Here is a 27,282-nt window from a genome sequence, read left to right as displayed (position 1 = left end):
GCAGGGAGTTGGACTGGATGATCCTTATGGTCTCTTCCAATGTCAGATTCTATGCGTGCTTTCAACCCATTTTATACAATCTTCCTAATCTGATATTAGGTAACTCTGAGAATAGAAATATATGTGTTGCCAGCCCATCGGAGAAAAGCACAACAAAGCACTTTATGAACTTAGTTGTGTTTTTGGGAAAATCTGTCTATCAAGTTTGTCTGGGCGCAACCAAAGGAAGAGATGGACAGCAGTTTTGGATTTCAGCACATTACTATCTGCAAATAGTGGCACCAGATCAGCTCATGTTGAGTAAAGAAATTGTCACACCCCCTGCTGGAGTGGACTTCCAATTATAGCATTTTACAAGCATGCGCAGAAGACTAACAATGGAATTTTTCTGACTAATGTAATTCTTAGACATGCGCAGTTGCCTCCAACTTATATAAACTATTAATCATTAAATCAGGTGAAACATCCATAATCCACATCATGTACACACTATCTAGTAAGCCAAATGTCATAGCTGTTTGCATAAGCTGTCTCAACAGGTACACAATTATTTGCACAACCCAGCCTTGTGGATTTGTTCTAGTCAGCTAGGTTAATCAAATGTTAAACCAAAATGTTTTGTCAACAAGATTCTGGGTAATTTTTTTCCTACAACAGCAGCCCTCCTCACAGTGTATGAGTTTTCTAAATACTGTCTATTATAATCTGGGATCTTTTCCAAAATCCAATTGTTAGTCATTAGATTAGCCAATTCTGCCTCTCAAATTAGACTGGTGGCATGCCAGATTAAGGCTCTTGAGGTTTGTAGTTCCGAAAGATTTTTCACCTTCTTTGCCAGTGTGCTAGGGCCTCACCAAACTATAGCTTCCAGAATTCTATAGCATTAAGACACTTCAGTTCAAGGGGTGACAAACTGCATCAATTCTACAGTGTGTAGATGCATCCCTCATTTCCAGAGTACTGGTCCAACATCATGATAACATGCATTTTGACCTAAATATTTCATACTTTGGTATGAAAGATTTATGTCAAAACACAAAACAGTATGTTTCAATGCAAAAAAGCAGTGTACATGCTTGTCTGTACTTTTTATATTATCTTTTCTGGCTGCTTTGGTTTGATGGACAGACACGGCCCATTTCCATGTGTAATGACAACTGTAACCCAGGTTACAGAAAGACCAAGAAGGAAGGCAAGCCATTTTGCTGCTATGATTGTCACCCATGCCCAGCAGGGAAGATTTCAGATAAAACTGGTAAGAAATGTCATTAGTTAGACCTTAACAAATATTCTTTGCAGACATATTATTTTCTGTACATAAAATGTTACCCCCTGCTCAAAAAATGTAAGAAGGTGCAAATATTGCCTTGAATAACTGCTAGCTGCTGAAGATTTCCATTAGTCCAAAATTCTCTCTGTCAATGTTTGCCAGTATCCAACCATTCGCATAACCATTTAAACTTATTTTATATATTTTATTTTAGCCATTTTACTTATTATTTAAATTTCTAGCATTCAGTCATAATTTTACAGTAATATATGTTTTCTTTTCATTTTATGTCCATATGAAGACCTACATTTCACTAGGTTTGAATGTTTTACCTATGCTTGGAAGTAGGTTATTCTCACCTTTTGCCCCTTGTATTTCTACTTTGTTCTCATTTGTAGAAGAACAATGCTGTAATATTCAATTTGCAGCAAAGTGGACATTGGTCTGCTGTGTATTGAAAAGAAATTTCTGTTTCAGATATGAAGAATTGTTTTTACTGTCTGGAAGATCATTATCCAAACCATGATCAGGATTTGTGCATTCAAAAAAATATCATCTTCTTGTCTTACGAAGAGCCCTTGGGGATCTGTTTGGCCATTCTTGCTCTTTTCCTCTCTTTCATGGCCGTTTTCATGCTTGGGATCTTCATCAAACACCAGGACACTCCCATAGTCAAAGCCAACAATCGGACTTTGACCTATATTCTTCTCACTTCTTTGCTGCTCTCTTTTCTGTGTGTTTTCTTATTCCTTGGTCAACCTAATAGAATAATATGTCTCCTCCGTCAAACCACCTTCGGGGTCATCTTTTCCCTGGCTCTCTCTTCTGTTTTGGCCAAAACAATTTTAGTGATTTTAGCTTTTATGTCCACCATGCCAAGGTCTTGGATGAGGAAGTGGATGGGAAAACACTTGGCTGTCTCCATTGTCCTTTGCTGCTCCTTTATCCAAGCCACTATCTGTATCATTTGGTTGACAACTTTCCCCCCATTTCCTGATTTTGACATGCAGTCAATGGCTGAAGAAATTGTACTTGTATGTAATGAAGGCTCGCCAGCTATGTTTTACTCTGTCCTGAGCTTTTTGGGATTCCTAGCCACTGTCAGCTTCATTGTGGCTTTCCTTGCCAGAAAGTTACCTGAAAATTTCAATGAAGCCAAGTTCATTACCTTCAGCATGTTAATTTTCTGCACTGTTTGGCTGTCATTTGTTCCAACATATTTGAGTACCAAGGGGAAATATATGGTGGTTGTCGAGATCTTTTCTATTTTAGGGTCCGGGGCTGGATTACTTGGCTGCATCTTTTCCCCCAAATGCTATGTCATTTTACTGAAGCCAGAGCTGAACCATAAGAAGCAATTCATAAGAAAGAAGAATCTTAAAGTTTTATGCCTTTCGGTCCATGTAAATAAGTAATAGCTTTCAATTTGTGATTTTTGATAGACCACATAAATATTTCTTGTTTCTCATATGAGTGCATGTGTAGAAGATACAAAGAATAGATCCCAGAAATGACCTAAATCCAAAGATCAAATTTACATTCATTTCACTGACACCTTAAAATCCATATAAAATCTATATATATAAAAGGGTAATGAAATTTCGGCCTAGGACAAAACAACAAAACTACACATCCAAGAAACACTAAACTTGCCAGCACAACCCCTCATCTATGCCTCTACATTCATACAACAAAAAGAAAAGAAAAATAAAGTCCTAATTAGAGGGAGAGGAATAATTGTTTTTATCCAATTGCTGCCAGTTAGAAGGCTAATCTCCACCCACTTGGTCCCCTAGCAACCCACTCAGCCCAGGGGACAGGCCAAGTTAGGCCTCACTTAGACCTCTTCCCCACTGCCTATAAAATACAGATTATCTGATTTTAACTGGATTATATGGCAGTGTAGACTCAAGGCCCTTCCACACAGCTATATAACCCATTTATAATGGACTTAATGTCAGGGAAAAACCTTTACCCTTTACCTTAACTACCACCAATTCCGCAATACTTTATTTCCCATACCACCTTACTTTGCCACAGCAACGCGTGGCCGGGCACAGCTAGTACTGTATATATCTAGCACACATATTTTACTTCCATCCTTGGGATTTATTTCTTTATGTAGTTTGACATTTATTTGAATATGAATAACCATTATGTTCCTTAAATTTGGAATTGGTATGTTATTTCTTTTTATTTATATGTATACCTCAAATTATATCACAAGGACCCATTTTGCTTTACACATTTATAGTGTAGTCATTCCACTGTAACTATGTCAAGTGATTTCAGCTCTACAAAAGTTGTAAGTTTGGGACTTGGTGCGTCAAGCTCCTAAAGGACAGAATAAGACACAGATAGGATGAGTGCAAGGAATAGAGGCATTTATTCACTTTGTCCTAAGTGTATGTTAGCAGAGTCTGAACTCCAAAAACAGCCATTTTGAGTCCCCTTTGGAGAGATAAAGCAGGGTATAAACAAATACAATAATAAAGTGTAATAAATAAATCTGTATGTTTGCAATTGTGCTTATGTATGATGCTCCCTCTTCACTTGCACCAAGGAGTCCAACCAGAAGTAGATTTACATCGTGGGATCGGAACCGGAGGGCTCCGTGCTGCAAGGGAGGATGAAGCATTGTACAACAGGCAATTTTCCCCTATGATGAGATCATATGTCTGCCCAGGAAAAGGGTGTGGAAGGATAGGAATGTGGCTAAGTTGGAGATAATGGGATTTGATGGCTGTTTCTGCCTGGCCGATATAGGACAATGGGTCTCAGCTGGACATACAATGTTGCCAAGGGTGTTGGCATAGTCTCAATAGGGACCCCAGAGAATGGATCTGATTTGATGATTGGCATGAGGAAACATTCCCAGCAATAAAATCAGATAAAATCTTGAAAAGCCTTGTGGTTCTTCTTAAACCCATGATATGTCTCCCTGGGCACATATTTCGGCACATGCTCGGAAACTTGGCAGGCCTGCAGTTGTATATCGGTCTGAAACTGAGGTAGGTTTCATAAAGATTGGCCTTAAAATGACTGAGGATTGAGCCTTTTAAAAGTTTCCCATTGGAGCAATGGGCCGAATCTTTGCTAAATGAAAACGGCAAGACCCCTCCTGATTTGAGTAACTTCCTGGTAAACAGAATGAGGGGTTAGTTGAAAATGGACCCTGGAACGGCATGCCTTTTGGCTGAATTGCACACTTCTAATAGGTAGCTGGGTTGTGTCTTGTGGGGAGACGGGGCCAACACGTGAATGAGACACTTCCAAGTCTCCCTCACATCAAAAGCTCTGGCTTTTCGTGAAGGAATCAGTGGCCTAGCCTCCTTGATTTAATGTTTCATCCTGATAATTGGTGGGGGGGGGGGTGATATTTTTTTAATCCTATGAGGTTGAGAGAGGGTGACTCCCCCAAGGTGCTTCAATTGGGGGTTCCTTTTGGCGGAAACTTTAGTGGCTCGTTTCTCTCTCATTTTATGGCTATTAGGATGAAACTTGGCACACTTGTAAGACACATTTATGGCTGTAAGTCTGACAAGTTTCATGGCGTTTAGCTCATCCACTGTTTTTTGGGATTTTTAAAAAAGTTTTTTAAAAATAACATAAAAAAAACTAAATAAGTAATTTTTAAAATTTGTCCACAGTGACAGAACATGAGTAGGGAATTACTCTTGCAAAGTTTCTGAAAGATCTGGTCATCCACTGATTTTTACCTAGAAATTGAAACTTTTTGAACACAAGTTGAATTCATATTCCATGCAAGCAGCAAAGTTGGCAATCGATACCATCTGCCTTGGATGATATCATTAGAAGAAAAAATTAAAGATACTTAGCCCATAACTTACTTTTTTCTTCAAAGATTTATATCAGGAATACTTTTGAAAGATCTTATTAAGATGTTTTCTTTTCTTACAAACTCTATCATCCAAAGTAGGTAATTTTCTCTCCTGCATTTATCCAAGTCAGTATAATTACTTGGGCTTCTTTTTTCCTGTCCCTAAAGAGTTACAGTAATCAAAAGGAAAACTGTGACGAAAGACCTATTATTAATACCTCCCGTGCCTTTCATAACGTGGGCAATAACTACACACAGTTCAGTTATTGTTTTAGTTTTTCAGTCATATCGATTTATTCATTGGTCAATGTGAGTATTGTATCTAAATTCTTATCAATAAAGGCCCACTCCATTCTCTGAGTACAGTGGTGAAAAAATGACAGTGGCAGCCAGGGTCAGCTGGATGTCCAGGCGATGCTTATGCTTTTCCCTTTCTGGAATAATGCTTGACTTATCCATGAGTCACATGAGAATCCATCATTTTGGCTTCCATACTTGCCATCGACTTATGAATGAGTTCAACTTATACATGATTATAAACTGTACTCATTTATACAAAAAGAGCATATAACACTCTGTTGTAGATTGGTTTTGCTTTTAGGCATTTGTCATGAGCTGGGAGGGTTGAAATGCTCTGGAGCATAGCATTTTCTTAGATGTGAAATATTACTAAAATTAAAGATGCAACAAAGGTTTTTCATGAATTTTTCAATGAATTTGACCCAAAGTAGATGGTAAGAGATAGCGCTATGTATTTTCCAAAATCTTGCAGCGGACACAACAAGAGGGGAGAAAAGAATAATAGACAACTAGAATCTGAGAGATGCTGGTGCAGCTATGTTAGCATCCAAATCCATGTAAGTGGTAGAGCTTTTGAGTTAGTTTCTTAAATGTCTTTGTGTCCATGTTTTCATAATGTTGGAACAAATGTTCTCATTTGGAGAAGATAGACACAGTAAATAATCACTCCTTACAGGCTAATTACACATCTCTATCAGCACATTGCGGCCTTGGTGTTTGCTGTAGAAGAGACTAATGAAAACCAACAACTCTTTCCCAATGCCACCCTGGGTTTCCACATCTATAACAACCGTTTCACTGAAATTGGGACCTACCTTGCTGCAATGGAACTTTTATCTAGACAGCACAGATTTGCTGTCAACTACAAATGTGAAACTGAGAATCTTCCAGCAGCAGTGATTTCAGGACCCATCACTGACTATTGTCTTCACTTGGCAACTATCCTGTGTATATACAAGATGCCACAAGTAAGATGTGTGCACAAGCACAAAAATTTAATGATTTGTTAAAGCCTAAACTTTAATCCATCAAGTTGTAGGTTCGCAATGGGGAAAGATTGAGCTTAAATATAACATAATGGAATTGGCAAGTTTGGTTTAGCGTTCTGATTGACATATTACATATTTCTGATTGACATATTACATATTTCTTACATAATACTGTCTTGCATTCTCCATTCGTTCTGATTGACATATTACATATTTCATACATAATACTGTTTTTCATTCTCCACTCGTATTTCCACAGTCCAACATATAACAGGAAGCTAATGCCTAAATAACATAAAGATGCCAAATCCCATTTGATCTTAATATTTGGATGGGAGGCTGACAACGAAACTAAAGTGCCACAGACTTTTTTTTTTTTGAGAAACTGGAAAATTCATATCTGAGTAATTGCTTAAGAAAACCTTTGAAATTCATGTGGTCACCATACGTTGGCAGCTGACTTAAGGATACATACAGTTTGTGCATGTGATAGTTCAGTCATTGAGATTTTGATCACTTGATTTTGCTCAATGACTCTTATGTACCTCAAATTTAGGATGCTTGACTGACAATAAGAGCTGTTTGGCAGTGGAATATGCTGCCTTGGAACATGGTGCTGTATTGTTTCCTAGAGGTTTTTAAGCAATATGCCATAATACAATATTGAATGGAAATAGAAATTTTGATTCAGGTTTCATTGATGTTCATGTTTGAGATCACTTCAATTCCTCTATTTTTAAAAATATTGTAGCTTATCTTTGGATCCTCTCCTGTGGTGAATAATCACGCTCTAGATGTCTTCCTCCACCGTATGTTCCCAAATTCTGGTTATCAGTATGATGGGATTCTCCAGTTACTTCTGCATTTCAACTGGATTTGGATTGGAGTAGTTTGTCTGAATGATGATACTGGAGAAATATTTGTACAAAACGTTCTTCCCACGTTTGCTCTGAAAGGCATTTGCTTTCATTTCATTGCAAGACTGCCCAAATATGCCTTGAGTGATAGAGTTGATAAATTTGCAGAGAAATCTTATGAAATGATGACAGTTTTTATGGGAAGTACTGCCAATGTGATTGTTGTTCATGGTGAAAGTCCTACTATTATAGTTATAAGAATGATGATATATGTTGCAGAAATAAAGGATACACTCCTGGAAATCAGCACAAAGGTGTGGATTATGACAGATGGAGTTTGCAATGCTTTCATTGGTAAGAGACTGGGATATAGAATTCCTTCATCGGTCTGTATCCTTTGAGGTTCATTCAAAGGCCCTTTCAGGATTCAGACATTTTCTTCAGACAAGAAATCCTCTCTCAGCAAAAAAAGACAAGTTTCTGTGGACTTTCTGGGAAGAGGTATTTAACTGCAACTTGCCTAATCGTTCATTAGACAAGGATAATAACATGTTCTGCACTGGGAAGGAGAAGTTGGAGTCTCTTCCTGCTTCTGTTTTTGAAATGAGCATGACCAGCCACAGTTACAGCATCTACAATTCTGTCTATGCCATTGCACATGCTTTACAGGCCATGTATTCATCTAAATTGAAACACAGAGCATTACTGAATAGTGCAAGAAAGCAACTTTGGAATATACATCCATGGCAGGTAATCTCACTAATGCAGAAGGGTTTTTAAAAATTAATAATGCAGCAATTGATTCTTCACTATGGTAAGTCAGGAGATGTGTTTTGTATAAAAGGTGAAATATGGGTCTCTAGCTGATATGCTATTATTATTTTTCCATATTACATGTATTTGAAAGTGTCCTGCTTACATTAGAGCCTAGGTGTACTTGATCCTTTTGATCTTTTGAAAAGATTGTGGTTAGTGCCTTCTACGCATATTTAAATTGACAAGTTTTGATGAATTATATTTTGTTGTGTTTTTGCATTAAATATAATGCTCATAGTGAGTAGACCTATCATTCAGCAGAGACCAGTTTGGTACCTTGCAGGAAACTATCACCAAAGTTCTGGGCCCAAAGGTATTAAAGGGACAGAATTTGATTGGAAACTTACATCTTCATAAGCGTAGCTCATCATCATTATCATCATCATCATCATAGGTGATTCCTTGTGGGCAGGTATGACTGCCTTCTAAGTATAGGGTCTTGGTGGTGGGTCCATAGGTGACCGATACCTATTATTGATCTGCATGTTTTTTCACAGTGAGGACATTGATTTCCAGGTGGAAGGTGGTCCAGGCAAGGGTTAGCTTAATGCGCCTTCCTCTTGACACATTTCTCCTTTTGCCCTCCATTTGTGCCTAATCGAACTCCAGAGCACTGCTGGTCACAGCTGACCTCCAATTAGAGCGCTCAAGGGCCAGGGCTTCCCAGTTCTTGGTGTCTATGCCACAGTTTTAAGGTTAGCTTTCAGTCCATCTTTAAATGTCTTTTCCTGTCCACCAACATTCCGTTTTGCGTTCTTGAGTTGGGAGTATAGTAATTGCTTTGGGAAGCAATGATCAGACATTTGGACAAACTGGCCAGTCCAGCAAAGTTGATGGAGGAGGGTCATCATTTCAATGCTTGTGGTCTTTGCTTCTTCCAGGATGCTGACATTTGTCCGCCTGTCTTCCCAAGAGATTTGCAGGATTTTTCAGAGGCAATGCTGATGGGATCATTCCAGAAGTTGCATGTGATGTCTACAGACGTCAAAAGTGTAGCTACATGTATGGAAAATAGTATTTAGCAGTTTCATGGCCTCCATATTCAGCAAGGCATTCCCATGACATTACTGAGGGGGGGGGGGGTCAGCAATGTAACCATTGTGCATTTAATCTTATGCCCATTGAGACAGGCATGAAATGTGATCCAATGTGCAGTGTTTCTGTTGCAAATTGGGACACCAGCAAGAGAGTGCTGATGCACATTGGAAGAGGATGATACTTCACTAATAGTGTGAAGCATGCATTATCACTTTGAGATATATTTTTCCTTTTTTCTATGCATCTCTCCATCAATTCTTTCCTATTCTCATTTAGCTCCATCATTTTCTGAGAAGAGTTGCATTTTACAATAGTGCCTGGGAAGAGGTTTCCTTTGATCAAAATGGGGAATTATTAGCGGGATTTGATATTATCAACTGGGTCACATTTCCAAATCAGACTTTTGTTAAAATAAAAGTTGGTAAGATGGACCCTCAAGCTTCTGAAGAGAAGAAGTTTGTTATTCAAGACAATGCCATTGTGTGGCTCAGCATCTTCAACCAGGTAAGTTCGCATTCAGAATGAAGCCAGATATTTATCTTGTGATGAAGGTTATTCTTCAAATATTGACATAGATGCCTCTCCTCATCAGACTAGATATAACCAAGAACAATATTGTCCAATGTTTAAATATGACAAAAGAGTTTTCTGGCAGTGGCAAAACAAACAGAATGTCCTTATTTGTAATGATACAGTGATGGTAGTCTTGACAAAAATTTAAGTCAATGGTTCCCAAAATCCTGCATCACATATGAATAATACAAGACTCAGTATCCCCCACTCCAATTTCTATAATCTTTCCAGCTACCAAGCTAGGGGATAATGTTAAGGGTGTTAGATGTTCATCTTCTCTTTGTCTGGAGAACTGAGATGGGAACTGGTGGTATTCAAAGGACATTGATTTACAAACAAACCAATTCAATGCATATCAGTTCTAGAATCATCAAATCCTACAGTTGAGAGAAGACCAGAAGCACCATTCAGTGTATGAGGGTAAACAAATCAAAGCACCTCCAGAGAAGAAGACTCCAGCACATTCACAGGCAGCATGTTCCACTGTTTAACAACTCTTGCCATCAGGAAATTCTTCCTAATGTATATGTGGAATATCTTTTTCTGCCATTTGAATCAATTGTTCCATATCCTAGTTTCTAGAGTAGCAGAAAAAAATCTCGCCACCTCTTCAATGTGACGTCCTTTAAGATGTGTAAACATGGCTATCCCATCCCCTCTCAACCTTCATTTCTCCAAGCTGAGCATACTCAACTCCCTAAACTGCTCCTCATAAGGTTTGGCCTCCAGACCTTTGATCTTTTTGGTTGCCTTTCTCTGAACCCATTCTAGCTTAATGTCCATATACTTCTTGATTTGTGATGCCCAGAACTGGAGGCAGGATTCCAGTTGATATTTTTACAAAATAAAATATTTCTTCGTCACTCCCTCCTGCCTAATGCTTTCTAATGCTTCCAGCCACATACTTAGCATACTAGCACTCCAAGAATTATGATTGGCAGAAGGGAGGTTTCAGATGGTGTAAAAGAGGTTTCCATCCAAAGTAAGTCATACATGTGTTCATAAGACTATCATCCAGTTACAGAAAATAATTGTGTATACAACATGTATATTTCTTCAGCTGAGCCATCAGGATTCAATTTTCCAGAAGACACTCCAGTTTGTGTGTGTGTGTGTTTTCTTTCAATGGATAGGCACAACCCCTCTCTAGATGTAACAAGAAATGCCAGTTGGGCTTTCATAAAAGAAAGAAGGAAGGAGAGCAATTTTGCTGCTATGACTGCATTCCATGTCCAGAGGGCAAGATTGCAAACTACATGGGTAAGGCTCAGAATATTCTGTATTTATCAGTTGTCTTGGGCATCATACCTACATCTCAGAAACTGATTGCCTAGTATATTATAAAGTTTTATATTAGCTGAAAGATGGCTGATATAAAAATGCTCTCCAAATATGTTTAATGTTGTGTATAATGACTGCAGATAGACAGGAAGTTAAGCATCGGCAGATCCTTTGATTTTTTACATTTTGCCCATTTGCTACATTTAAAAGTATGTGGATGTGGAAACATGAGAAGAAAGCCTCTGTTGGCTAAGTCCATGTATATTATCAGTATAACAGCAGCATACACTCAGATTGCCTTGGTTTTAGATAGAACAAATTCTGGCAAAAAAGTGCAGATCTTGATGTTTCTCATAGCAAAGATATATTTTTTAAGAGGTTGATATCGACATTAGCTAGCAGTCTATTTGTAGAGCAGCCACAATGATGCTGGTTTTTCACCTTGACACTCCTTGTTTTTCAGATACCAATGAATGTTTTGAATGCCCTGGATATCAGTATCCAAACAATGACAAGGATGGATGTCTGCCCAAAGAAATCATCTTCTTGACTTTTGAAGAACCTTTGGGGATCATTTTAGTTGTGTTTGCTCTTAAATTTTCTCTCATCACAGTCTTCATTTTTGGCATCTTCATGAAGTACAGGGACACTCCTATTGTTAAAGCGAACAATAGGAACTTCACCTACATTCTCCTGGCCTCCCTCTTGCTTTCCTTCCTTTGTGCTTTGCTATTCATTGTCCGACCTGGGAAGGTGGTCTGCCTCCTTCAACAAACTGCTTTCGGGATGGTTTTCTCAGTGGCGCTTTCTTCCATTTTGGCCAAAACCATCATTGTCCTTCTAGCTTTTATCACCACCAAGCCAGGGTCCAGGGTAAGGCGATGGATGGGGAAGAGATTGGCATATTCCATAGTTCTTTCTTGCTCTCTTACCCAAGCAGCTGTTAGCATTGCATGGTTGGCAACCTCTCCTCCATTCCCAGACCTTGACATGTACTCAGTGAGCAAAAAAATTGTACTCAAATGCAATGAAGGTTCAGGCAGTATGCTTTATGCTCTTTTGGATTTCCTGGGTTTCCTAGCTCTTGTCAGCTTCACTTTGGCTTTCTTAGCCAGGAAGTTACCTGACAGTTTTAATGAAGCCAAGTTTATCACCTTCAGCATGTTGGTCTTTTGCAGTGTTTGGCTGTGCTTCATTCCAATATACCTGAGCACGAAGGGCAAGAATATGGTGGCTGTGGAGATTTTCTCTATCTTGGCTTCCAGTTTTGGTTTATTGAGCTGTATCTTTACACCAAAATGCTACATTATTTTAGTGAAGCCTGAGCTAAACAGCAAGAAACAGCTAATAAAAAGGAGGAACTAAAGAACTCACCTACTTTTCAAACACAGCTAATGTTACCTGTAATCCAATTCCACTGCCCTCATTTATCCATCATTATATCTTAGAGATATTTTTCAAGATAATTGTGTCAGTTGCGTAGGATTTACTTTACATGTGATTCAAAATTGAGTATCCAATACTTTGTTAATAAAGCTGTGGTTGTGTTGTATTTTTTGGGAGGAGGGGGAGTGTTCAATTTTTAAATGTAATACAGTAGAGTCTCACTTATCCAACATAAACGGGCCAGCAGAATGTTGGATAAGCGAATATGTTGGATAATAAGGAGGGATTAAGGAAAAGCCTATTAAACATCATGTTATACAACAAATTTGACAGAAAAATTAGTTCAATGCGCAGTAATGCTATGTAGTAATTACTGTATTTACAAATGTAGCACCAAAATATCATGATGTATTGAAAACATTGTCTACAAAAATGCATTGGATAATCCAGAACGTAGGATAAGTGAGACTCTACTGTATTTATTTTATTTTATTGACACACATTGAATTGTTTGATTTTTGTATTTGTATGTATAAGATTTGCCTTGTTTTAACATTTTATTGTGTTGTATCATGCTATTGGTTGCTGCCTTGAGTCCTTATGGACAGAAAAGTGGGATAAAAAAAAAGTAAATACTAAAACCCCAAGCCTGCAACACGTGTGTTAACTATCAATGAAAATTTTAGAATGATGTTAGATTGGAAACTTAGAGGAGTTTTAACAACTGCAATGTAGAAATCCCTTCTGTCCACTTTTTAAGTGGCATCATTTCTCTTTTTCAGTCAAAATATTCATAACATCATTTTCACCTACAGACACATCATTTTGTTTGATGACAAAGGAAAGATTGGTCAATTATTAAGCCCTTTCTACTAGTATTTAGTCTATTTTCCATGTGTTTTTATCAAACTGTCATTTGTTCTCACTCAATTTTCCTTTAATATTTATCATTCTGACTTTTAAGGATGGAGGGGGAGATAGGATCCAGTATGTTGATAAATTATAAATATTATAAATATTGAGATGAGATTTGTTTTAGAGCAGTGGTTCCCAACCTTTTTTTGACCAGGAGCACTTTGACAAGGGACTACTCTCCAACATCAATACCAAAAGGGTTACGATTCAGTTTTTGGTCAACTTTAGATTCGGTTTGGTTATTTGGGGTGCTGATTCAGAAAATTGCACTGGATAGACCACATCAGCTCAAGTTTCTGATACAGAACATATGCCACCTAGTAGTCACCATCTGCACACCCACAGAAACCATATCTAATCATTTAGAGGTGATTTACCCTGCGTGTCTCATGGACCATATTTTAGGTCTCACGGCCCATCAGTGAGAACCACTGCTTTAAGTAAATGAACTTTAAGTATCGTTGCCTAGATAGGTAAATAGAAGTTTCATGTATATTTTAAATGGGCCACCCAGTGTTGTTGTCTGCCATTATATTCCTCATTCTTGAACTCACACTTCCTTTGTTTAAAAATGAGGCTTGATCAGACTTCATTTAAACTTGTGTAGTATCATAGAAAATGTGCCATATCATTCTTCTGATGAATACCAACATTGTCCAACCAATTCTCTTCCTTTCAATATATCTGCTTAGTGTCTTGTTGAAAGACACAGGGGCTGTTCTTGCAATCTCTAAATGTAACGAATTACTAGGAGGCATTGCCAAATAGTTATACGTAATCTAGGAATCCTTAACTGCTTGGCTGAAGTTGTATCAATCAGTCTCACCAAGTTTAGAACCATTAAATAAAGTGTTGAATCAATCTACCGGTAAAACCAATTGATTCAATGTCTCTATTGGAACGAAGTGTTCATGGGCAGCTGGGCTGTGGATTATGAAAACAAGGGAGCTGGAGGGGGGAGGGGGATGGTGTCCCACCGATGAAGGTACAGTGCTCCTGTCTCATGGGGACCCTGGTCCTCACTTCATCCCAGGTCCCTCTTCTGTTGTTCTCTTGGCCTTGGGTGGTGGTGCTCAACTTCCTGGCCTTCACCATGGCCTGTGTGGCCATACGGACACTTCTGTGGTGCTCTCTGTTGTGCTGAGCATCTCCATGGCAGGGAGCCAGTTTGCATCACTTCCCAGGCTTCTGGGGAAATTCTCACCTTGGCAGAGATGTCCTAGGCTATGCTTCAGCTGGGGCAGCAGGTGTGTATATGTGTGTTGGGGGGGTGGGGGAGGGCACATCTGTGGCCTCCACGCCACTTTACCAGAATGTGGCACAGGTTAATAAGTAGTCCATGAGGTACAATTCCCTGTAGTTTGTGAGTTCGGGGCTCCCTATATTCTCACCACACTGTCTTGGGGTCAGAGACAACCATTGGTGGCAAACTCTCTCTGAACATGGGAGTGGATCCATGTTCCTGATGCTCTCACAAGTCTTCACGGCAGCAGTGGCCATTTTGCACTGAGCTTATTGCCTTGGCGAGTATGCCCAATTCTCGAATATAATAGCATTACAAACAACAACAATATATCAGAAACACAAATATATATAATCAACAACAGCAACACAATGGACTATTTGTGCATATCACACTCTGTCAGCCACAGGAAACAAGGTCACCATGAATTTTTCCAGGGGATCACAACCAACTTGCACTCTCTTAGCTGGACCTGTGATCCACCACTGAGGGAGGACCAAACTCTATCCCATGTTTCTGGGGAGAAAAACCTTTTCCACTTACAGGTGCAGTACAATAAAATCTATGCAGAGGAGGAAGCATAATCATGCGGGGAACCACACCTGGCCATTCGTTACCTTTCAATCGACTGGGATGCATTGTCACTCTCCAACAGCTAACAGACAAATTCCATTTTCTGTTTCTGCAGGTTGTGATAGTGGTGATTAAAAGACAGCAAGTACCTGGTGAAATTCTGACCATGGACTGGAGACCAGCTGGGTGTCCCCAGAGGTCATAGGCTGGTGTCAGTTCCATCACAGCACACAGCAAAGCCAACAAAGAGGGCAGCACCAGCCCAACCCAGACTTATGCAGATAGAATCATAGAATCATAGAATAGTAGAGTTGGAAGATACCTCAAGGGCCATCCAGTCCAACCCCCTGCCAAGAAGCAGGAAATCGCATTCAAAGCACCCCTGACAGATGGCCATCCAGCCTCTGCTTAAAAGCCTCCAAAGAAGGAGCCTCCACCACAGTACAGGGGAGAGAGTTCCACTGCCAAACAGCCCTCACAGTGAGGAAGTTCTTCCTGATGTTCTGGTGGAGTCTCCTTTCCTGTAGTTTGAAGCCATTGTTCCGTGTCCTCGTCTGAAGGGCAGCAGAAAATAAGCTTGCTCCCTCCTCCCTATGACTTCCCCTCACATATTTGTACATGGCTATCATGTCTCCTCTTAGCCTTCTCTTCTGCAGGCTAAACATGCCCAGTTCTTTAAGCCTCTCCTCATAGGGCTTGTTCTCCAGACCTTTGATCATTTTAGTTGCCCTCCTCTGGACGCTTTCCAGCTTGTCAACATCTGATATTCCCCCAGATGAAGTTCATGCAACCACAGTTGATGGTTGCTGCCCAGTAGGTACATGAAACTGCCCTGCAGCCTATCTGCACTTCCCACACCTTGGTTTTCTCTCTTGGCAGAAGCCCAGCCCCTAACCTCTGGGGCACCCTGTCTGGTCTCTACTTCACACATGATGGTAACAGAGAATTGGACCATGGGCATCCAGTGCCCAACCTGGCCTGACAGGAACAGAAAATGCAGTGGAAGGCCAAATGGTGTTGTTACAACTGGGACTGGTGGTCACACATCGCACACTAGCCATGATGGGTTCAGCACTCAAAGAGACAGGCACAACTTGTTTGCTTGAGGATATTGTTAGACTAGGTAGAAGGCATATTTCACTTGCTGATTGACAAGTTGCAGTGCATAACTGAACTTCTAGAAGGAGCAGGCAAAAGAAGATTATGCTGAAGCAAGTTTAGCCACTGCTGGCCCACCTGAACTTTGCTTACAGGGTGATGTTGCCAGGGAGGGTGTTTGTATGAGATTAGTTTGGATCACAGCAGGCGTGCCCAAACTACACCATCACATCTGCCTTATGAAGGGCGCCAAGAAAGACTTGTGTGCTTAGCTACAATTCCTCAAAACATTAATGGGTTTTCCTAGTAGGCTCCTAGTGGGTGATGGATTGAAGTCCACTCAGATGCAGCAGGAGCCTTCAGCTCGATTTCTAGAGGTGCAATTTGGGGAACTGGCCCTACAAGCAGACTTAGGGCCGGCAGAGTTCCCATATGGTATTTGTGATCTCGGGGAAGGAACAAAATCTCCTGTGCACTGAAGTTGGTGGTTTCAGGGCATTACACAAGGAGTACATGGCCATCCTACCCACTGGGAAGGGGCTGACTTGCCAATAATAAACCATATAATTCACTGCTATGTGTGTTTGTGGACTTGTTTAAACCAAGTTTGAGCTTTTGAAGTCCCTCACCCTATTGAGATGGGGAAAACTGCAACCTGTGTGTATGTGTGTACCACTTTATCTTTGTTATTTATTTATCAACAATACTTCCATGTGAAAATAAACACCATGTGCAAGACATCTTAGGAAAGCTTAAGGCCATTCAAAGGTTAACTCAAGGGTAAAAGTATTTAAGATACATTTTAGTCGTTCAATATGGCCATGGCATGATGTAGTGTGCTTTGATTGTAAGTTTCAGCTTTCCAATTGTCATGGAGTTCAATGGTTATCAATGGCAGCACGGTAGGGAGGCATCTCTGATTTATCTGTTCACTGCTTTTTGCCTAGATGCTGAAGCTGCATCACAGAAGTGGAACTCATTTTCCAAGTAGGGAGCATTCAGGTTGTCATCAAAACCATTACAGTTAGATATGGTCAGAAGGAAAAATGAAAGCCACCTAACAATTAATTTAGTTGTTCCCCAAAGATCAGGAATAGTTTTGCTGAGCTGTAATAAACATGTTTCCAAAGTCAGTAATGTTCAAATTCTATATTTAACTAAGCCAATATAATTACTTGTGCTTCTTTTTGTCTATCTCTAAGGAGTTGAAGTGGCCTCAAAGAAATCTGTGAAGAAAGACCTATTATTAATACCTCCTGTGCCCTTCATAACGTGGGCAAAAGCTAAACACTGTACAGATACTGCTTCTTTACAGCTCACTATTCTGGCTTTGAATTTGCAGAGGAAGGAACCAGATAAACCAGGTCTTCCTAGTCAGAAGTTCTAGAATGGCAATGTGGAAAGAGGTGGCTAACACAAATTTAAGTTTGTTTCGGAAAGTGTTGGCCTTTATGGTGGTAATGTTACTGTCTCAAGTGGTAGGCAAGAATCCAAGTGTTCAGTGTTCCTTCAGAGAACCTGTCCACACAGAATATCAATATTATGAACCCAGAGAGATCATCATTGGAGGAATCGTGTCTCAGATCTATATATTTTCAAAGAATATAACATTTGAAAGACCTCCATCTCAAGAAGTTTCTGATGTTCCTCTGTAAGTAGCTCAGTATTTCATTACATAATAAATTTTAAATGCAGGCATTTTTCAATTTGCTTGTTAATGCATGGTGGTGCCAATGAAAATGAAGCCAAATTGAAATAATGTATAAGTTAGGCATGATTTAGCTTAAATGCCATTGAATCAATGTCAACAAAATTCTTATATCTCAGTAAATATGGCCCTCTCCCTTGGCCATTTTACTATTCATTCATCTCCTTTTCATCACCATTTTGCTTTTCAGTAAATGAAACCCAAGGATGATTCTTCACATTATTGCAGTTAATACAGTCTATTAATTTTCAGGTTTGTCAGAGTTCTTTGTGAGTGCATATATTAAAATGGCTGGTTAAAGATTTCTATTCAAAAGAACTAGGTCTAGTGTAATACAACCCCCTACATTATCTATTACAATTGTTTTGTTAGTAAAACAATATTTTTATTCTTTTTTAAAAAAAACCCTATGATATGTTAGTTGATTCAAGATATATTCTAATCACAGGGTGGATCTAAAAGATGAACCTGACAGACTTGCATATTCAAATATGTGTTATTTAACCTGCATACACATGTAGAAGTCAAGAAGGTTAAAAAAATCCCAAACACTTAAATCAACATCTCTATTAGTCAATGTGGGTATTGTGCCTTAATTGTAATTGAAAAGGTCCCACTCCATGCTCTGAGTAGTGTGGTGAAAGATGAAAACTTAGTCCATTTTGGGAGAACAAAAACAATCTCCATCACTTCTGCTCTTTTTCAATGCCTGGGTGGGGAAATGGCAGTGGCAGCCAGGGTCAGGTGGACATCTGAGGTGACACTTGTGCTCTTATCTCAGTGTGGAATATCCTTGATTTATCCATGGGTCAAATGAAAATCCATAATTTTGGCTTCCAAACGTTCCATCGACTTGTGCATGAGAACAAGTTGTACATGAGTATATACCAGGATGTTAGGAAGTGTGGGAGTTGAAGTCCAAAAGACCTGGAGGGCTGATGTCTGTACAGGCCTGGCATATACTGTACTCTTTTATGTATACAAAAAGGGCATGAATGGAAACACACACACATATATATTACTCATTTAACACTCTGTTAGTCATATAACACTCTATTCAGAATTGCTATCACTTCTGTCATGAGGAGTTTAAACACCAAAGTATAATATTTTCTTAGCCATATGAAATATTACTAAAGATTAGATGAGAAAAAGAATCTTCATTTGAATTCACATTCAGTGGATTTGGCCCAAGGCATATGGTGAGGCTGGACAGGTGTGTCACCATACATTCCTTTCTCTAGAATCCTGCTGAAGAAAGATTGGAGTTAAAAAATTGAACAATACATAGAATTCGAGAGATACTCGTGCACTGATATTAACACCAGAGCTATTTCAGGTGATAGGGCTTTTGAATTAGTTTGTAAAACTTTTGTGTCAATGTTTTCAATGTTTCCACTGATTGCCAGCAAAATACAAACTTTCCTGCTGTCTCACGCTCTGCCTCCCTCACATTCTTATACTCTGCTTTATGATGGGTGAGTGTTACATTTGATTGAAATGGAGCAAATGCTTTTATTTCAAGAAGAGAGACAATTATAAAGAAAATATCACTCCTTACAGGCTATTTACTCATCTCTATCAGCACATTGCGGCCTTGGCATTTTCTGTAAAGGAGACCAATGAAAACCAACAACGCTTTCCCAATGTCACCTTGGGTTTCCACATCTATAACAACCGTTTCACTGAAATTGGGACCTACCTTGCTGCAATGGAACTTTTGTCCAGACGGCGCAGACTTGCTGTCAATTATAAATGTGAGACTGAGAATCTTCCAGCAGCTGTGATTTCAGGAGCTCACACTGACTATTGTCTTCACTTGGCAACTATCCTGTCTATATACAAGATGCCACAAGTAAGATGTGTGTACAAGCACAAAATCTTAACAATCTGTAAAACCTAATTGTAATCCATCAAATTGTATTTATTCATTTACTCTTTTTATATCCCACCTTTCTCTACCCTGAAGGGGGACTCAAGGTGGCTTTACATATGCTTCACAATGGGGAAAATTGTGCATAAATATAACATTATGAAAAGAGAGAGTTTGGTTTACCATTCTGACATGTTAGTTTGACATGTTACATTGCTTCATACAGAAGACTGTTTTCCATTCTTCAGTCATATTTCTACAGTCCAACATATAATAGGAAGCTAATGCCTAAATATACCATAAAGATACCAGATCCCATCTGATCTTAATATTTGGATGGGTAGCTGACAATGAAACTAAGTTGCCACAGACTATATTTTTGTGAAACTGGAAAATCCGTAGCTGAGTATGCCTTGCTTAAGAAAACATTTGAAATGCATTTGGTCAGGTTGTGCATGTAATAGTTCAGCCTTTGAGATTTTGATCACTTGATTTTGCTCATTGACTCTTTATGTGCCCCAGATTTAGGATGTCTGAATGATGATAAGAGCTGTTTGGCAGTGGAATATGCCTTGGAACGTGGTTTTGAAGCAGAGGGTGGATGTGCATCTGTTGGGGATGATTTGATTCTATGTTCCTGGATGATAAGGACTTGGGACGGATGGCTCTTAGGGTCTCTTCTAATTCTATGCATATGTGTGAAGATCTTATTTGAGTTCTGTGGGGTGGAGGGTTCTTTCTCCTTATTCTGCCCAATCTCAACTCCTTGTTCTCACTTACTTTGAAGCTTCAAAGCTGTCTCTCTCTGCCACTCCTTTCTTGGTTAGAAGACAGGAACTGAAAAGCACCTGGTAATCCCTTCTTCATAGCCAAATGCACAGGGATTAGAGAAGTGGTGGGATGCCTGGAGAAACTCCATGGACTTCATGGATGTGCTTCTCCAATCCTGTTGAGGTCGTGAGACATGCAACATGCCACTTATGAAGATCTGAAATTCTGGATAGACTGATGCAGGACTATGCAGTCTTTCGAAAATAATGGATGGAAAATGTTTAATTCAAAAGCAGGATCTTGAATTTGAGGTTGGATATAAACATAAAGCTACTCCAGTTGATTGCAGTTTCTGACCGCTGTTCAGGTCCACAGACTTTGACTGTACATGCTAAGGACTTTTAACATGAGCTAACCTAATACTGAGAACTCATTGATTTGGAGTTCAGATGCTCCAGTGGAAGTCAATTTGCCAGTGTATTTCAGCACAATTAGTATTAGAAAATCCATTGCATGAACAAAAATAAAAGCAACATTCCAAGATACAATATTTAAAGGGAATAGAAATGTTAATTCAGATTTCATTTATCTTCATGTTTCTCTCTATTTTAATATTTAGTTTATTTTTGGAACATCTCCAATGGTGAATAATGAAGAACAAGGTATTTTCTTCCACCAGATGTTCCCCCACATTGGTTATCAGTATAGAGGGATTGTCTGGTTACTCTTGCATTTCAAATGGATATTGATTGGAGTAGTTTGTCAAGATGACGATACTGGGGAGCGATTTGTACAATATGTTTTTCCCATGTTTACTCACGTGGGCATCTGCTTCAGTTTCATAGCAAGATTTCCCAAAATCAACTTTATTAATACACTTGATACATCTGCCGAGAAATATTATAAAATGATTACAGATGTTATGGGAAGTACTGCCAATGTGATTCTTGTGCATGGTGAAACTTCTACTATTATGGTTATAAGACTGATGATATATATTGCAGAAATAAAGGATACACCCCTGCAAATCAGCACAAAAGTGTGGGTTATGACAGCTCAGATGGAGTTTGCAATGCTTTCTTTTGCAAGAGACTGGGATATAGATTTCCTTCAAGGGGCTATTTCCTTTGAAGTTCATTCAAAAGCCCCTTCAGGATTCAAACGCTTTCTTCAGACAAGAAACCCTCTCTCAGCTAAAAAAGACAAGTTTCTGTGGTTTTTCTGGAAAGAGGTATTTAACTGCAACTTGCCTTCATTAGACAAAAAGAATAATATGTTCTGCACCGGGAAGGAGAAGCTAGAGACTCTTCCTGCTTCTGTTTTTGAAATGAGCATGACCAGCCACAGCTACAGCATCTACAATGCTGTCTATGCCATTGCACATGCATTGCAAGCCGTATATTCATCTAAATTGAAACACAGAGCAGTGCCGAATGGTGCAAGAGAGGATCATTCAAATATGCATCCATGGCAGGTAATTTCATTAATGCAAAAGTTTTTTTTTAAAATGAATAATTCAGTATGGTAAGTCAGGAGATGTGTTTTGTGTGAAAGGTGGAATACTATTATTTTGTTCCAATTTACAACTATTTGAAAATGTTCTTCTTACATTGGTGCCTCGTATGCATATTTAGATTAACAAGTTTTAATAAATGAGATCATGGCCCCTGGTGGCACAGTGCGTTAAAGTGCTGAGCTGCTGAACTTGCGGACCAAAAGGTGCCAGGTTCAAATCCCGGGAGCGGAATGAGCGCCAGCTGTTAGCCCCAGCTCCTGCCAACCTAGCAGTTCGAAAACATGCCAATGTGAGTAGATCAATAGGTACCAATTGTACGCCGCCCTGAGTCCCTTTGGGTGAGAAGGGCGGGATAGAAATATTGGAAATAAATAAATAAATAAATACCGCTCCGGTGGGAAGGTAACGGCGCTCCATACAGTCATGCCAGCCACATGACCTTGGAGGTGTCTACGGACAACGCTGGCTCTTCGGTTTAGAAATGGAGATGAGCACCAACCCCGAGAGTCGGTCACGACTGGACTTATTGTCAGGGGAAAACCTTTACTTTTACCTAGTGGTACTGCATTAAATATACTGTTTATTGTGAAAATACTTTTTATTCAGCACAGACCAGTTTGCTACCTTCCAGGAAACTACCACCAAAGTACTGGTCCCCAAGTTTAAATGATCAGAATATACAATACATACATCTTTGTAAGTGTACTTAATCTGTGTCTGTGAGAAACAGCATTGAGCAGTTTCATCCATATTCAGCAATGGTTTGCCACAGCAGTACTACATTGGGGGCAGGGTGTGTGGGGCATGAATGTGACCAGTGCACAATGGGTTTTATGCTCATTGGGGCAGATATGGATTGTGAGCCAATGTATAATGGTGCTGTTACGATTTGGAAAGCCAGAGAGGGCTGGTGCACCTTGGGTGACTGATAATGTAAACCATGATCACTTTGAGATATATGCTTCATCTTTCTATGCCCTTCTCCATCAATTCCTTCCTCTTTTCATTTAGCTCCACCATTTTCTGAGAAGAGTTACATTTAACAATAGCGCTGGGGAAGAGATTTCCTTTGACCAAAATGGGGAATTACTATCAGGATTTGATATTATCAACTGGGTCACATTTCCAAATCAGTCTTTTGTTAAAATAAAAGTTGGTACAATGGAACCACAGGCTCCGGTAGGCAAGAGTTTTATCATTCAAGATGATGCCATTGTGTGGCCCAGCATCTTCAACCAAGTAAGTTCCTCATGAGGAGGTGTGCCAACCAGTTACACTCCCCTTGAATGACTATGTCTGTAGCTTGGGAGTGCTCCTATATCCCTCCTTCCAAACATCAGTCCAGATAGACAAGACTACTATGAATATTTATCAGCTTCAGCTGATACACTGTATCTAAATTTTTCTAAAAATGGTAGTGCATGATCTGGTCATCTCAAAATCGGACTTTTGCAATACGCTATACATCTGGCTACTTTTGTACCAAGTATAAAAACTCCAGTTGGTTCAAATTATGGCAGCCAGTGTAGTTATGGAAACATCCAGGAGTGAGTATATTACACCTACACTAAAGTCACTCCCCAGGCTGCCAATTAGATTCTGGGCAAAGTGGTTTTGACCTTTAAAGTCCTATATGGCTTAGGCCCTGGTTATTTACAAGATGGCCTTCTCCCATATAATCCTCCCCAGATACTTGGTCTTTTGGGGGATACTTACTCCAACCAGCCAGAATTTTACTGGCAACTATCACCCAGAGAATCTTTTCATCTGTCACCCCAAGACTGAGGAATAACCTGCCGGAAGAGCTTAGAAGCTAAATCAATTGTCAAAATTCAAGACGCAGCTGAGCACTTATCTCTTCCGGCAGGCCTACCAAGTCAATTTTAAACTATGAATATTACCAGTATAGGTGTCATCCTTTGTTGTGTGTATTTAATATATTCATTTTAATTATGTTATCTTTTATCTGTTTTAACCATGTTAGACCCTTATTGAGCCACAAGGAGAGCGAGTAACAAATACAATTATTATTATTATTATTATTATTATTATTATTATTATTATTATTATTATTATTATCCAATTCCAAGACCAAGCCATGTATATTCCTTTATATGATCCAATAGGGTTCAGATTTCCACAAGAACCTCAGGGTTTTTTTTTTAATGAACAGGCACCACCCCACTCTAGATGTAACAATGAATGCCAGTTGGGCTTTAGTAAAAGAAAGAAGGAAAGGGCGTCATTTTGCTGCTATGATTGCATTCCATGTCCAGAGGGCAAGATTTCAACCTACACAGGTAGGAAACATAGGATTCTCTATCTATGAGTTGTACATCATACATACACCTCAGAACTTGGTCTTCTAATAAATTATAAAGGTTTTCATTTGCTGCAAGATGACTGAAATGAAAATATTTTCTAGTTATTACCAGTAAACTATATCTGACGTTGTGAATAGCAACTGGTATCTAGACTGTGTGAGCAGACAGGGGTTAAGCCTCAGCAGATCCCTGCACTGAGATTGCATTAGTTTCATGGTAGAACACAATGTGGCAAAACCAAAAAAGGTGCAGACCTTACTGTTACTCATAGTCAAGATATCCTTCTGAACAGGGTAACCAAATGTCAAAATCTAAGAATTTGCATGTGCTTTGATATCTACATTAGCATTCTTTTTGTAGAGCCATCTCAATGAGCTGGTTTTCACCTTGAAACTTCTTGTTCTTCAGACACCAATCAATGCTTTGAATGCCCTGGATATCAGTATCCAAATGATGATAAAGATGGATGTTTCCAGCAAAAAAATATTTTCTTGACTTTTGGATAGTCCCTAGGGATCATTTTAGCTATGTTTGCTCTCAAATTTTTTCTCATCACTGTCTTCATTCTTGGAATCTACAAGGGAATCTACAAAGTACAGAGACACTCCCATTGTCAAAGCGAACAATAAGAACCTCACTTGACCTCCCTCCTTCTTTCCTTCCTTTGTGCTTTGCTATTCATTGGCCGACCTGGGAAGGTGGCCTGCCTCCTTCAACAAATTGCTTTCGGCATGATTTTCTCACTTTCCTCCATTTGGCCAAAACCATGACTGTCATTCTGACTTTTGTAGCCACCAAGCCCGGGTCCAGGATAAGGTGATGGATGAGGAAGAGATGAAATTTTGAAAATTCCCCCAAAATCAGTGGATAAGTGAAATGTTGTAAAATGTGGTGGGCGAACAGTGGTAAATTTGTTCTACCATTGCAGCAAGTTTCACCTCAATAGCTGTAAAAATGAGCGACAAAGGAGCCCCAGGAGCCCCTCCTCCCAAGTATGCAATTACTATAACGAAAAAGTAACAAAATTTCATGACTCTCCTTATAGTAACAAATTTTTCACTAATGATACTTTAGAAACACTTTAGAAACTAAGCGCCAGCACTCCCCATTTTGGAATGACTTTTGAAACTTTTTCTATCCATCACATATGCTTAATATCTACATTTGCTAGTAATCTATTTCTAAAGCAACCTCAAAGTATTGGTTTTTCACCATGAAAATCCTTGTTTTTCAGATGCCGATGAATGTTTTGCATGCCCTGGATATCAGTATCCAAACAATGACAAGGATGGATGTCTCCCAAAAGAAATCACGTTCTTGTCTTTTAAAGAGCCTCTGGGCATCGTGTTAGCCGTGTTGGCACTCACATTTTCTCTCATCACAGTTTTCATTCTTGGCATCTTCATAAAGTACAGGGACACTCCCATTGTCAAAGCAAACAATAAGAACCTCACCTACATTCTCCTGGCTTCCCTCCTGCTTTCCTTCCTTTGTGCTCTGCTATTCATTGGCCAACCTAGAAAGGCGACATGCCTCCTTCAACAAACTGCTTTCGGCGTGATTTTCTCAGTGGCACTTTCTTCCATTTTGGCCAAAACCATCACTGTCATTCTGGCTTTCGTAGCCACCAAGCCAGGGTCCAGGATAAGGCAATGGATGGGGAAGAGATTAACATATTCCATTGTTCTTTCTTGCTCTCTTACCCAAGTTGTTATTAACATGGCCTGGCTGGCAACCTCTCCTCCGTTCCCAGACCTTGACATGTACTCAGTGAGTCAAAAAATTGTACTCAAATGCAATGAAGATTCAGGCGCTATGCTTTATTCTCTTTTGGGTTTCCAGGGTTTCCTAGCTCTTGTCAGCCTCACTTTGGCTTTCTTAGCCAGGAAGTTGCCTGACAGTTTTAATGAGGCCAAGTTTATCACCTTCAGCATGTTGGTCTTTTGCAGTGTTTGGCTGTGCTTCATTCCAACATACCTGAGCACGAAGGGCAAAAATATGGTGGCCGTGGAGATTTTCTCTATTTTGGCTTCTAGCTTTGGTTTATTGGGCTGTATTTTTTCACCAAAATGCAATATTATTTTGCTGAAGCCTGAGTTGAACAGCAAGGAGCAACTAACAAAAAGAAGGAATTAAAGAATGTGCCTTTCCTTCATATACAAAATCCCATTGAGTTTACTAAGGCATAATTAGGGATTATACATACTGGTACATTTTTTTCCAAGATAATTGTGTGATTCAAAGTGAGGTAAACAAAATGCCTTCTTACATGGAGCATTTGATAGTTGTTCAGCAATAATCAGAACTTTGACAAGTTGATTTCCCTTTGTGTTGTCGAAGGCTTTCATGGCCGGGATCACAGGGTTGTTGTATGCTTTTCGGGCTGTATGGCCATGTTCCAGAAGTATTCTCTCCTGGCGTTTCACCCACATCTATGGCAGGCATCTATAGATGTGGGCGAAACGTCAGGAGTGAATACTTCTGGAACATGGCCATACAGCCCGGAAAGCATACAACAACCCTGATTTCCCTTTACAGCTCTCAGTTTTCTTTAGCTAACTTGACCACTCACCATACTCTACAGAAGGGAATTATTATCTTATTTTCAGATGACACAAAAATGTCAAGGTTGGTTAACACAGTGGAAAAAAGGGATAAGGGTTTCAATAGACTCTGTTAAACGATAGGATTCAGCATCTTGGCTTACTACTTAGAATTTTAGAATGAGCCCAAAATCAGATTGATCACCGCACTAACCTGGAGATCACCATCTACCATTGCTAATGCTGGTCATCATTACTTTCAACAGAAATTGTATGAAGTTGTGATCCAAAAATAAATGGGTAAATGTCAGTGGATTTGTGGAATAATAAAATAGTCTCTGTGTTGTTATCTGTATTTCTAGTGTTG

General features: G+C 39.4%; 3 protein-coding genes across 3 annotated transcripts; all 3 read left to right on the top strand.

The window, feature by feature from the left end:
- The first annotated feature begins 1,021 nt into the window (after positions 1-1,021).
- Positions 1,022-3,486, top strand: LOC100561577 (vomeronasal type-2 receptor 26). The gene has a single exon (XM_016995374.2). The coding sequence runs from the start codon at positions 1,750-1,752 to the stop codon at positions 2,683-2,685; it is 936 nt and encodes a 311-aa protein (XP_016850863.1). The 5' UTR covers positions 1,022-1,749; the 3' UTR covers positions 2,686-3,486.
- A 3,801-nt stretch (positions 3,487-7,287) lies between these two features.
- On the top strand, positions 7,288-12,998 carry LOC100561379 (vomeronasal type-2 receptor 26-like). Its single transcript, XM_016995373.2, has one exon. The coding sequence runs from the start codon at positions 11,389-11,391 to the stop codon at positions 12,328-12,330; it is 942 nt and encodes a 313-aa protein (XP_016850862.2). The 5' UTR covers positions 7,288-11,388; the 3' UTR covers positions 12,331-12,998.
- Positions 12,999-25,326: 12,328 nt separating this feature from the next.
- LOC100561182 (vomeronasal type-2 receptor 26-like) lies at positions 25,327-26,521 on the top strand. The gene is made up of 2 exons (XM_062957083.1): positions 25,327-25,364; positions 25,560-26,521. Exons 1-2 carry the CDS (start codon positions 25,327-25,329, stop codon positions 26,506-26,508), a joined length of 987 nt encoding a protein of 328 aa, XP_062813153.1. The 3' UTR covers positions 26,509-26,521.
- Positions 26,522-27,282: the final 761 nt, after the last annotated feature.

The sequence above is a fragment of the Anolis carolinensis genome, chromosome 6, assembly GCF_035594765.1.
Source record: "Anolis carolinensis isolate JA03-04 chromosome 6, rAnoCar3.1.pri, whole genome shotgun sequence".
NCBI classification, from domain to species: domain Eukaryota; kingdom Metazoa; phylum Chordata; class Lepidosauria; order Squamata; family Dactyloidae; genus Anolis; species Anolis carolinensis.
Note: the sequence above shows the minus strand (reverse complement) of the source record. Positions and strands in the feature narration are given on the sequence as shown.